This window comes from Manis pentadactyla, chromosome 7 (assembly GCF_030020395.1).
Source record: "Manis pentadactyla isolate mManPen7 chromosome 7, mManPen7.hap1, whole genome shotgun sequence".
NCBI lineage: Eukaryota > Metazoa > Chordata > Mammalia > Pholidota > Manidae > Manis > Manis pentadactyla.
In genome coordinates this window covers 147,657,458-147,669,964 of record NC_080025.1, presented here as the reverse complement: position 1 = coordinate 147,669,964, position 12,507 = coordinate 147,657,458, and the positions used below count along the sequence as shown (strand labels likewise).

Sequence of the window (12,507 nt, the reverse complement as noted above, 5' to 3'; positions counted from 1 at the left end):
CTTTCATAATGTTCAGCTCAATGAGGAGCCCATAACAAGTGCTCAAGAAATACATGTTCAAATTAATGGACTCAAGGATTAAAGCATTAATATTAATAGTAATTTAATGGATATGTAGTTGATATGGAACATTTTCCAAGGAACAGAAAAAATTCAGCAATCTCAGTATTTCTTTCTCAGTTGCCTTTTTGCTAAGATTTTATGTGGTCTCATCAGACTTAAATTAGTAACTGAACACTGTCCCAAGAAATAGCCCAATACTGGATATCTGATAGAACTTTTCTTACTATAGAATGTTCACAAGATAAAGGCTTTGTCCTCTGAGATCGTGCAGTTAAGTGGGATCCAGGGGGAAGTTTTAACTTCCTGAGGCAGCACAGTGACACAGAGTAAGCATTTTTAAGTTCACTGTAATTTTGAGTTCACTGTCAGTTCTATTAAACATACAGTTTACTTTACTTTAGAGGTGTGCTTTGAAAGTGAATTAATATGATTGAAATGAGCTAAAAGCACTTCCTGTATATTTGGGGATTTGAGGTTCAGAGGAAATCTGGCAAATCACTGGGAAAGCAAAGAATCCTCATGCGAGCATCCCAGACTAGTTTAGGAAGAAGCAGTGTGAGCATATGTGTGTGTTTCTCTGTGTTGTACAGTTGTAATGTGTGGAAGAACATTCCAGAAAGGCAGTAAGTGCAAAGGCCTTGAGGGGGGAAGTTTCTCAGCATGTCAAGAAGGCCATTCTGCTGTATTCCCAGAGCTTACACTGTGCAAACCTCTCTTCTCTGAAGCTGGACTTTGAACGAGGGGAGGAACAACACTGGGTCACAGAGCTTCACACTGGTGCGATATGTTGTGCCATTTCCAAGATGGAGGGAATCTGGGGGAGGCAGACAGAGGAGGCGGAATGCAGGCCAGGCAAGGGGGGTTTGCTGCGGTTCTAGCTGTAGTTTCCTTAAGCGTAACCCCTGGGACATGGATTTGGGTGTAGAGGGACTATTTGAGGCCCTGGTGAGCCTCACGAGAGAGGAGGCCGCTAGGCTGGGCAAGCTCCACAGTTTGCAGGGTCCAGTGCAAGACAAAAATGCGGAATCCCTTGTTCAAAAGAGATTTAAAACTTCAAAACAGTCACAGCAGAGCATTAAGCCAGGCACAGGGACCCCTCCAACCACGGGGCACAGATGGCGAACTCACGAAGAGGCTGGCCCTGCTGACGGGGGTTTCTGAATAGGTGTCTGCTGCTGGCAGCCGGAGCTTGATCCCTCTGGGCAGGCTGGGTGGGACCCACTTCAGGGAGGTCCCCTTGAGGAGGGGTTTCCACTCATGCACCACTCCTCTCCCCAGCTGGGTGATGTCTTGGAGTGCCTTCACTCCCTCGCATTTCTGGCCTGCCCAGGGTGGGTGGGTTAAGTGCACTCCAGGGCTGAAGAACGTCTTCAGACAGACAGACAGGGGAGTATGACTTGTTTGTGGGCTGTGACAACCTCCAGGACAGACTTGCTGTATGTACCTGTTTGATTAGTTCCCCCCGAAGAGGTCACTCTCACATAGGATGTGCAATGATACAAGGCCCACATCCCTGTTCTTCTCTTGGACCAGATTTCAGACTGTGTGCACACGTAGACAGTGTAGTGTTGGGGGCAGAATGGATTCTGCTGCAGATCAAACATGAGGCAGTCATTTGCTTAGAGTTCAGGCTGCCACAGAAAAGGTGTGGTGGTGACTGAAATGCTCACGAAAATCCCTAGAGGAGTGTCCGTGGGAATAGCCTCTGTGTGCAAACTGTGTGAAGAGAACAGATTCATGGTGCAAGACATTCTGTGGTGGGCATTGCCCCTACTGTAGCACTCTAGGGAATATTAAAAATGTCCCCCCCAAATTCCATTTTAATAGTACATATGAAATTTGCAACCCAATATTCTCGTGCCTCCAAGTTCTTATGAGAATGTCTATTACCTCAGCCTCTTTGCTTCCTCTAAAGGAGAATATTTTCTCCTGAGTGTCTCTGGGACTGAGGACTTGCTGTATGTCTGCCACTGGTCTCTATTTTGGGCTCCCAGGAAGAGCGTATTCCCAAGTTTCCCTTGATCAGGTTGGAGCCATGCGACTGAGTGCTAGCAAGTGGGAATGTGGCCGAAGCAACGCACCCCTCCTGCTCGAGGCTGCGAAGAGGCGTGTTCTGCCATCGTTTCTTCTCTGTTCCACACTTCTAGATTCTTTTTATAAAATTCTGTCTTAGGTGGGAATCATGTTATTCAGGCCATCGGATACTTAATATCTAAACCACACCATACATCTTATCAGTGTCAGACGTCCTTACATACAACTGTCTACACTCATGCATCCACTCAGCAAAAGCTTACACATACCCACTGCATGCCAGTCATTGCTCTGGGTGGTGGGAATTCCAGGCGAGCAGGACAGGCCCCGGCTCTAATGGCCCTCATGTCCTGGTGGGGGCGACGGGTAATAAGAAATGAGCAGCAAATCAGCAGTTGAAGACACTGAGCAGTGTTGTGAAGGGAACAGATGACGTGCTGCGGGTGCAGAGTCAGGGCTGATCAGACTGGAGGGTCAGAGGAGACCTCACGGCAGAGCCAGCCATGCGTTCAGATCCGAGTGGCACAGAGGACTGAGCTGTGCCCAGGTTAGGTAGAGCACTTTGGGTGCATGGGGCAGTGGGTGGGCAGGGTAAGGCCGCTGTGTCTCGTAGTGTGGGGAGAAAGAAAGGAATGAAGGATGGCCCTGGCTCTTGGGATCGGAGCCACTGGGTGATGGGGGCTGATCACAAGGTGAGGGTCACGGGGGAGGGGTGTTGAGAGACAGGGGTTGGGTGGCTTTCCAGGAAGGAAGTGGGTGTAGACGTGGATAGCCTGTGACTCTCCTGATGACATTCCCACTAGGACTAGTTAGCCTTGTAAGTCTAATAAGTATTGCTAGGACTGTCATCAATATTTGTCTAAATATGTGGTGGAAGTACAATTATGAGAAAATGGAAAGTTTGCTTTTGGAGAGAAAATATTTTATGCCATCTCAGGCGCAGATTCTATACCAGAGCAACATTGAAGGTTTTCTAATTTCTAAAGGCTTAGAACAAGTCCCCCTTTTCTTGGAGGTGACTGTGTGATTGGTACGTGATGAGTAAACTCTCAAGTGTGTGTTTGTGTGATTGATGGAAACGTCACACCCTGAAAGTTGCTATTTTAAAATATAGCCCATTACCATTGCTAGGAAGGCGCCCTGCTTCATTGTGATGTGAATTTACAGCTGTTTAGCGCACTTAATAAAACAGAGTGGTTTTTTTTTTTTTGGAAATAATTCTACAGATGAAAATACATGATAGCCTGAAAATGAGGTACTCTGATTAACCTTGGCCAGAGTCAGATCTTCCCAGCCAGTTGGTTAAATTTGGTAAAGCTGTTAAAACAGGACCAAGAAAAATAGTTGATAACCAACTCCGGGAGTTAAAGCTGGTCACCCGGGCTGGACATGTGAAGAGATTATGAAGCCTGTTTTGAGACTTCTGCCTTATCACGTACTTCCAGCCTCAATAGGGGAAGAAAATCTGGGAGACTGGTGCTCCCTTTGGAAATGGTGGAGCGTGGAGAGCAAAAGTGTTTCACCCAAGTCCCACTGTAGCTGAGAACCCCTGGGGTAAGAGGACATGTGTCTCTTGCAAGTGGCACAGGGTCCCAGATTGTGCCGGCCACCTGGCTTATCTGTCCTCTAAAGCTTGTCTTGGGGGAGTTCCCTCTCCCACATCACTGTTTCTTTCTAATTCCTGGTTCTAATAGTAAAACACTGATTGCTTTAAATAATAGCGAAAGACTGTCAAGAATCTTCCAAGACATTTCATAGAATTTATGTATCCACCATCAACCTTTGACTCAATAGACAGAAATTGTTAATTGGACAATTTGAATGATCTTAATATTGATTTAAGCTTTTAAATGGTTTTTTAGATGTTTTATCCTAATGCCATCATGAGAAGCAGGAGGGTAAACGTGATTCTCTAATTTATCAAGTCCCCATATTAAATGGCGTAAACCAATATTGAGACCAAGCACCTCTTATATTTAACTTGTCCTTTAATATTTGTACATTTAAAAAGACAAATTGGGTGCTCTTCCCATATGCTGATAATCAGGACCCTACATTCATGTTCTGGGGTGGTATTCAGAAGCCCTTGATTTAACAAATTAGGGCAAAGAATATCATCTAAATTGGAATTTTGCCCAAACTCAACTAATCGTATTTGGTGATTTTACTTTTGCACTTAGATGGGTGATATAAAATACTTTTATTAACATAAACAAATGTAGTGATTCAATGGTTCATTTTATATGTAACCTATTGGTACATATAACACAAGAAAGACATTAAGGTTCTACAGTGGACTAGGTGGGAATTTGGTAACACCAAGACAAACTAGACCTGGTCTGTTTGGCATAGAACTTTATGGTTTCAGGAAACCACTTAAGCAGGCCCAGATCCTGAATTTGCCTGATGTCCTACTTCTCATCTTTGCTATCTACATGGCTAAAAATCTCTCCATTTCAGTAGCCCTCCCTGCAGTTCCGATGGAAGGCCTGACTGAAAAGATGTATAAAGTTTGTGTGAGGGCAGTGCTGGCCGCTCACACCATTCCCATTGTTACCTCCATTTTCAAAGACAGATAAGGCTATGTGCTCTGAGCCGTATTAACTGGACCCTTAGAGAAGTGCATGTGCCTAATTATGCTTCTATACTGTGGCCATAAGGCCAGGAAAGAAACAGCCACAGACTGCTTACATTTGCATTTTAGATGTTGATGGTGTTGTGCACAATTGGATTGCTCAGTTCCAGGGAAAACTCTTATCTTCAAATGAACTGCTATACTTACTTCAAAAAAGGATGATGTAACTCAACTGTGGCATGATTGCCAGGAAGGCTATCTATCTGCCATCCACCCATCCATCCTCCCATCATCCATCCATCCATCCATCCATCCATCCATCCATCCATCCATCCACCCACCCATCCATCCACCCGTCTGTGTGGGTAGAGAGATACATAGTGACCATCCTTACACAAACTGCTGATCTTTACTTCCCGACTTTGATCTTTTTCTCAGTGTTGATGATTTTGGTCCCATTTGGTACAGCCTGTATGTGAAAGAGAACCCATTAGTGCTAAGTGTTGAAGGTTGATTATTGTGTAATATGCTAACACACTCTATTAAAATATATTTGAATTTTAATATAGATCTTTAATGTGTTAAATTTTAATGAATGACTAATGGTGGGAATTTCAAGCCCTGATAGTGGAGAGGAGGTTATTCCAAAGTAGGGGAAGAATTTCTGCCTTTTCGTGCAGACAGCCTACGGTAAGTAGGGCCAGTCGTGCATACCCATGGGTCATGAGTGATTTTTGTTGACTAGATGTAACCAGATGAAACTGAGCCAGCCATGTAAGCACTCAGTGCCTGCTAAAGGACTTTCTTGACTAAATCATAAAGTCCAAAGCTGTTAGCATTTGTGAGCAGGGTATTGTGTGAAACTTCACCTTTGCTATATAGTCTCACTGGTCTGACTAGCAAAGGATTAACAGGCACGTCATTCATTTTTATCCAAACAGCATTTATTGAGTCCCTGTTGTATGCTAAACAGGGACATGGCTGCAAACAGAACTTATGCTGTCCTTTCCCTCATGGACCTGCAGTCCAGGAAGTAAGATAAAATGTCATTTCTGTTGTCATGCAGCCGGGAAGAATGTTGTACACAAGCCAGATGTCCTCGCCGATCTCGAACCCGAGGCCTTGAGGAAGCTGGGACCTGGGTGTCGAGCAAGAGTCAGAGGTCTGGCATATCTAAATGACCTTCCGGGCTTTTGTCTCTAACTCGTCCTGGAACTGTAACATGTATATGTATATATTCATATATATCCTTACGTAACACGTAAACTATGAAAGCGGTTCTGTAAACTTTGCTGAATATATGATTAGCATCTTTCTATGTTAATACGTATTTTGTACAGCATTGTAGAGTTTAGTTGTTTCTTTTGGTTATAAACATGTCTGGAAAATTTTCAGAAGATTCAGAAGTTCTAAGAAGGAAATTAAGAGCATTCATTATTTAACCATTCAGACATAATTTTTAATGTCCAAATAGTATTTATTTCACCTCATGACTAAGCCATAATTTAGCTAAACAATTACCTATTGTTGAACATCAAAATTGTTTTTCATTTTTTTCTATTAATATTAATGTGGAGATGAACAACCTGGTGGCTAAATCTTCACATACATCCTAACTTATTTCCTGAAAACATTTTTTTAGAAGTAAAACTGCAGTGTTAAAGACTATGCCCCTTAAATGCTTATTTTGAAAAACTGCCAGTTTCCTGTATCCAATTTTTCACAAGAACGTTTTACCAGTTTACACTGCTATCGGTGTCTTATGAGTATTCCTACACTCTAGACCACTGGGTTTTTCTTTTTGAAAATGTATGATTAGTTTTTCTGATTACCAAAACAACATATAGTTATAAAAGGATGCATTTGCTTTCCCACATTAATATCTCCAGGGGTCCGAGGCACAGAGATGCCCAGGGGTCCGAGGCACAGAGATGCCCAGCTGTTAGGACAGGGACGCTGGGAGCAGGGGGAGAAGGCTGGTTGGCCTCCGCCGGCCCACGCCCGGCTGCTCTGGAGGGACGGGCTGTGTGCGCCGCCGCCAGGCTTTCTTACTGAGTTACCCTGGTTACCGAGTATCCTGGATGAAGGGACCTTATATTTTCTGAGTCGTTTTCTTCCAACAGGCTTGTAGAGCCCCCGAGTCTGAAATATCAGCTCAAAGAACCACACAGCCAGAGCCCCCCCCGTCGGTCCCGTGTGTTTGCCCGGCGTGGCTCGGCCGCCTCTCTGCCCTGTCGGCTGTGGCGTGGACGCTGTGCAGCCGCAGAGGCCGGCGCTGTGGCCCTGGCAGCGGGTGTGCGCTGTCTGCGGGCAGCCCCCTCACACGGGCAGCGCGCGTCGGTCAGTGCGCAGGGCCCTCTGCCAGGAGCGTCTCAGGGTTCCAGACCGGAAACATCAAAGTCGAGGGTTTAATCCAGCACGTAGCTGAACAACTGCCCGCGTCTCGAGTGGAGGAGGCAGCAAAGCTGGTGCTGCCCGACTGGATGGAGGATCTTGCTGGAGAACTGAGTGCTGCAGAATATTAGCATCAGGCATGTTTTTCACGTACCTTAGCGAGTGAAAGGAGATTTAAAGGCCACGTCAGGCAATGAGACCTATACATTTTGAACAGATTGATAGCATAGGAACATTTGAATCATTTGCACAGTGGGGAAGGTTTGCTGGAAGAGAAGAAATAGAAATGTAGTTGTATGTGGAGCGGACGGGAACCCGGTGTTCCGCACGGCCAGCCTCTTCTCTCTGTGCTCACAGTTCTTCTGTAAATCAGACCGGCCTGCATCCCCTTCTTTATTGGGCAGCTTGCGTTTGTTTTCTCCTCCCTTGACTCTGCTCCTTGACTGTTGACTATGCCATGGCTCTCGAAATAGGCATCTCGGCTGCGCCTTAGAACCATCTGGGTTTTTTCTTTGAATTCAAATGTTAAGGTCAAACCCCAGGGCAACTAGATCAGACCTATGGGACTCTGGCACCACATTTAAAAACCCCTCAGGTGATCCCAACCTGCAGCCACGACTGAGAACAACTGTCCTTTGCTGTTCTACTGATTCAGCTCATGGCCCCAGAGTTGTCTGTAATGTGAACTTTGGGGAAAGAATATCTAAAGTTTGGTTGTTACTAAACTGAACATGTGTAGCTACAAAAAATATCATTTATTACATAGGGAGGTGACATCTTTGGTAAATTAAGGGTTAAGGGTTAATATTGTTGACGTTGAGAATATTTTTGCTGCCCTCTGAAAGCTTCAGTGCATCTCCCGTATCTGGATTTTCTCTGCTGTCGCCCGTCTTTTGTTTTTCTCGGTTGTCTCTTTGTCAACTCTTTGCTAACAGGCACTTAAAGCCCCTGGCTTGGCTCCCCCACTCCTTTTGTCTATGTGTTTACCTGGAACGAAGTCCCGGTATCCTACTTCATTGGCTAGTACTGCAGGCATGGTTCACGTAGCCCGGGAACCGTAATTCTGGATCTAAGACTGTGAAATGGATCCGTGGCTTGGTTACCTATCCACTGGCAATCGGTTTTGGGGGCTCCTTCATCAATACCCTGACCAATGGGACGGGAGGGAAGGTGAGGGTCCTGGAATTGGTGGTGGGGGCCGTGCAGCCCTGGGAGAGGCTCCAGGGATCGTCCACGTAACCTCTCCACTTGATAACTGAGGGCACAGGGTCTAGAGAGGCCAAGAAACTTGTCTAAGTTCATAAATCAACCAATTTTGTTACTTGAGAGTGGATATAATAAAGTATTGATGGCAGAAAGTTTTGAAATTGAACTGAAATGAGGTTTCTGGATTACCCGTGAACTTCAATTACCCGATCTATCTCTTTCTCACTGTGGGACATGTACTCTGTGATTCTATATAATAAAGGTTCTTTTTGAAAAGAGCTTGACCCAGAGAAAAATGGCAAAAGTCAGTAGCACAATAATGAATTTTTTTAAGATCAAAATCTACTTCAGATTTTGGTATCACTATTCCAACATGCTATTTCTAGCTCATTATTATTGCATTTTTGCTCCAGTTTTAAACTTTATTTCAGGAGAAATTTGAAAAATTGGAAATTTTAGGCTTGAAAGAAGGAAGTTGAATAAGAATATTCTTTTCACCTCCTTTTACAAGGAGTAACTTAGATTGCCTGAGGTTGAGAATCCAGTCATGTAGCAGTAAATTTGGAAGTGATGGTTCATGCTACGAAAGTAACTGAACTCTGCTGAAGGGTGATGCACATGTGCTCCTTGGAGTGGGGTGCGAGCGAGGGCACAAGGCGGGTGCTGTCTGCATCTGTTGAGCGCCTGCTGCTGCAGTTCTACTCCGCTGGTCCCAGCTGCCTCCGTCCTCCCCTTCCCGCAGCCTCCAGGGCAGGCAGCCTCCCTCCTGGTCTAGAAACACCAGCGTGGCCTGCCTCAGGGCCTTTGCGCCCACTCTCCTCTCCACCTTCAGGCTCCGCCCATTCTGTGCCCACCCTTCGCTCATCCCCTTTGGCCTCTTCTCTTTGAGTGCTTGTCTCACCACTTTGTCTAAATTTCCACTGTGCCCCACTCCCTCCACCCCTCCTGGGTTCATGTCTCAGTGGCAGCACCTTACCAGCTGCATGGCTGAACCCCCTGGCCTACCCTCGACACCTCCCACAGCTAATGTGTCACCAAGTCCCCGTCACTCCCTCGCAGAGGCTCCGCTCTGCTATCTGTCTGCCTCTTGGTTGTGACCTCTGTCTAACGCCTGAGCCTCCCTGGCTTAAGCCAGGCCAGCTGTCTCCTAGTTGCTGTGCTCATTTCTGCTGTTGCAGATGTTTGGCTAATAAGGAGAGTCGTGTTCATGCACATGGCTGCTATCTGTCCATTTTTGTGGCTGCATGACATTCCCGTGTGTGCATTCGTCACCACTTATTTATCCGTTCACCAGTTGAGGACTACAGTGGACTGTTTTGCTGTGAGCATTTTGGTGTATTTCTCTCAGGCACATGCACAGGGTCTCTCTGGGATATGTGCCCCGCAAATGGGATTGTTGGGTCACAGGATGGCCGACACTCAGCCTGACCAAATGATAGCAAGGCTGTGTTGGTTGGCGCTCCATGGCCCGTCGGTCCACGTGCTCTCTGAGCTTCGGCGCCATCAGAAGTCCTAACTCTTATTAATACAGTGCATGGAGCAGGTATCTCATTGAGCTCACACCGTGTTGATAAGTAGTGAGATGTAACATCTCACACGTTTGGTCGATTTTCTGTATACGTTCTGTGGTTTGCAATGGCTTTGTTTCTTCCTTTCTAATCCTTGGACTTTATTGAGTTTTAATATCCTTCCTGCGCTGGCTTTGATCTCCAGCCCAGTGATGAGTGCAGTGATGACCATCCTTGTCTTGACCTGATTTTAAGGGAATAAATGTTCATGGTAGGTATTTTGTGCAAAACCTTTAAGAGGACAAAGACACTTCCTTCTGTTCCTAGCTTGAAGGGTGTTTGAGGCTATCAGATCCATGTTCTCTGACTGAAGTCCTGCCTCTGGCCACGACCAGATGGAAGGATGACGCAGTGAATATTCTGATGATACAGTGAATGAAGCGTATGGATTTTCTAATATTAAAACACTCTAGCATTTCTGAGAAAAATCAAGCCTAGCCATGAGTGTTCTGCTTTCTTAGTCACTGCTGGGTCTGGTTTACTTATATTTTACTTAGGATTTGGGTTATATTTTAATGGATGAGGTTGGTTTTGTTTAAACTTCCCATCAGGTTTATACTAGAATAAACTCATGGAATGCGGTGGGAGGAGCCCCTCTTTCATCCCCTACAAGGATACAATTGAATAAGAGTGGAGCGATCGGTTTCCTGAAAGTTTTTTAGAACTCACTTGTAAAAACCACCTGGTTTTGTATTTTCTTCCTGGGCAAATCCTTTGGTTTGTTTACTAGTGTGAGGATTCTCCAGGAATTCCATTTATTTTTGAGTTCTTATACATTATAAAGAATTTATCCATTTGTTCAAGTTTTTACATTTTAAACATTATTTTATTAATTAAACCTGGCATCATGTCCCTTAATTCATGACTAATATTACTTAGTTTTGTTTTTGTTATTTTTCCTTACCAGTGTTTCCGGAGGTTTGCCTGTTACTCTTTCCTAAGAATCTGATTTTAGCTCTGTTGATGGTCTCGGGTTTCCTACGGCTGGAGAGGGCGCAGGTGGGGTGGCGGCGGAGCCCAGGGTGGTGGGGGGTCTTCATCTGGGGGCGGAGAGGCTCTGCGCTGAGCAGTCTGAAGGGACAGTGGGCGATGAGAATACAAGGGCTTCTGGCCACATGAGGTGCGTCCCGCTTGTTAGCATGCAGCTCGCTGGGACATCTTCACTGAGTCACAAAACAACCCAAACCCGAGGTCTCCTCTGGAGGAGGCAGGTGCTGTGCAGGGCAGTAAACTTCTGGAACATCTGAACGTCAAGGTGTGAGCTGGTCTGGAAACACGAGTGCGTCATTCAACATCAATAGGGTTAGTATTTGGGAGACGTGTAATTGCGTTATCAGGGGTGTGGGGTGTACAGCTGATGTCAGAGGCTGGCACTGGGGAGGTGGTCCGTCTCTCTCATACCCTTGAAGACAAAGCGAGGCTTAAATGGGTCATACGTACGCTCACCACAGCATTTTACCTCTGCCATTAACTGCGCTGAACTCAGGAAGCATTTCCTCCACCTGCCCCTTCTGCTTAGAGAAGAGCGCCCTCCCTGTCGCGTCCACGCCCTGAGACTCAGATGGGCTTTGGGGCTGTGTTACTGGATTGTCCCTAGGCCCAACTTTGATGCATTGACATGTGTAAGACCGAGTGGCTGGGGATCCTTGACTTACACACGCCCAGTCAATCTGTGACCTACTAGCTACACAGAACCTATTTTATTTAAAAAGTCTCCTATCATTTCATTCTCTGAGGAAAATTCAGAACTCTCAGATAAGTAGCAGAAAGAGATTTGAGTGATGGGAGCTCGGGGAGGCACGTAGCCCAGGATGTCCTGTGTCCCGAGTGTCTCAGGGTCGCGCGGATCCTGGTCCCCTCCTGGTTCTCCTGCAGCTTCTGCGTGATTACTTGGAAGCACGATCGGCCAGAAAGTGAGTCAGGCCACGTGCACCTGGATTCCCCTCCACCCTTCCTGGAAACGCATGTCCAATTCTTTATGTCTGACAACTTCCAGAAGAGCATCCCCGACACACACACACACCGACACACACACACACACACACACACACACACGTATGCACACAGACACACACACACACACACACACACACTCTCATTGCTGTGATGCTGACGCGCTCAGTGTCTGGCCGCACACATCAGTGACCTGTTGCCTCCCCTCCTTTCTTCCTCTCCCTTGCGTCCCCCTGTCGTTGTCTCCTCCCTCCCTCCTCGGGGTGTCCGTGTCCCCCTCTCTCCCAGGCAGCGCAGCCCCTGCCTCATCTGCCCCGTTGTCTCCTTAGATGCCGTCGGTAGCGTCTGCACATCACTACTTGATCTTGGCTGATGTTGCTGAATCTCTTGCTTCAAGGAAAATGTTAACTGATGTTACAGTGCTAATGATATAGGCCCACATCTCTTAAAAATGATCATTGACCAGTAAATTATGGGAAGAATTATAAAAAAAACTATAACTTACTACAGTGTTCCTTTAAATATTGATGATAATTGATTTAATTTATAAGACTGGGTTTTTGTCCTCTTTTCATAAGCAGCCATCACTGTCATGAAGGCAAGTATTGAATTCCTTCATGTGGCAAGTGTTTGTAGGGTTCCTGTTTGCCAGGTGCCATGCTGCTGCCCCCATCCTGCTTGGCACAGGGGCATGAGGGGGGTCCATGCACTGGT

At 46.0% G+C, this 12,507-nt stretch overlaps 1 protein-coding gene across 1 annotated transcript in view; it reads left to right on the top strand.

Annotated features, from left to right (window-relative positions):
• LOC130684355 (proline-rich protein 2-like) overlaps window positions 1-12,507 on the top strand; it is a 313,671-nt gene that overhangs the window by 92,409 nt on the left and 208,755 nt on the right. The window contains exon 4 of the mRNA XM_057504990.1: window positions 5,739-5,834. Within this exon, the coding sequence (XP_057360973.1) occupies window positions 5,739-5,834 (96 nt within the window). The remainder of the gene's footprint in view (window positions 1-5,738; window positions 5,835-12,507) is intronic.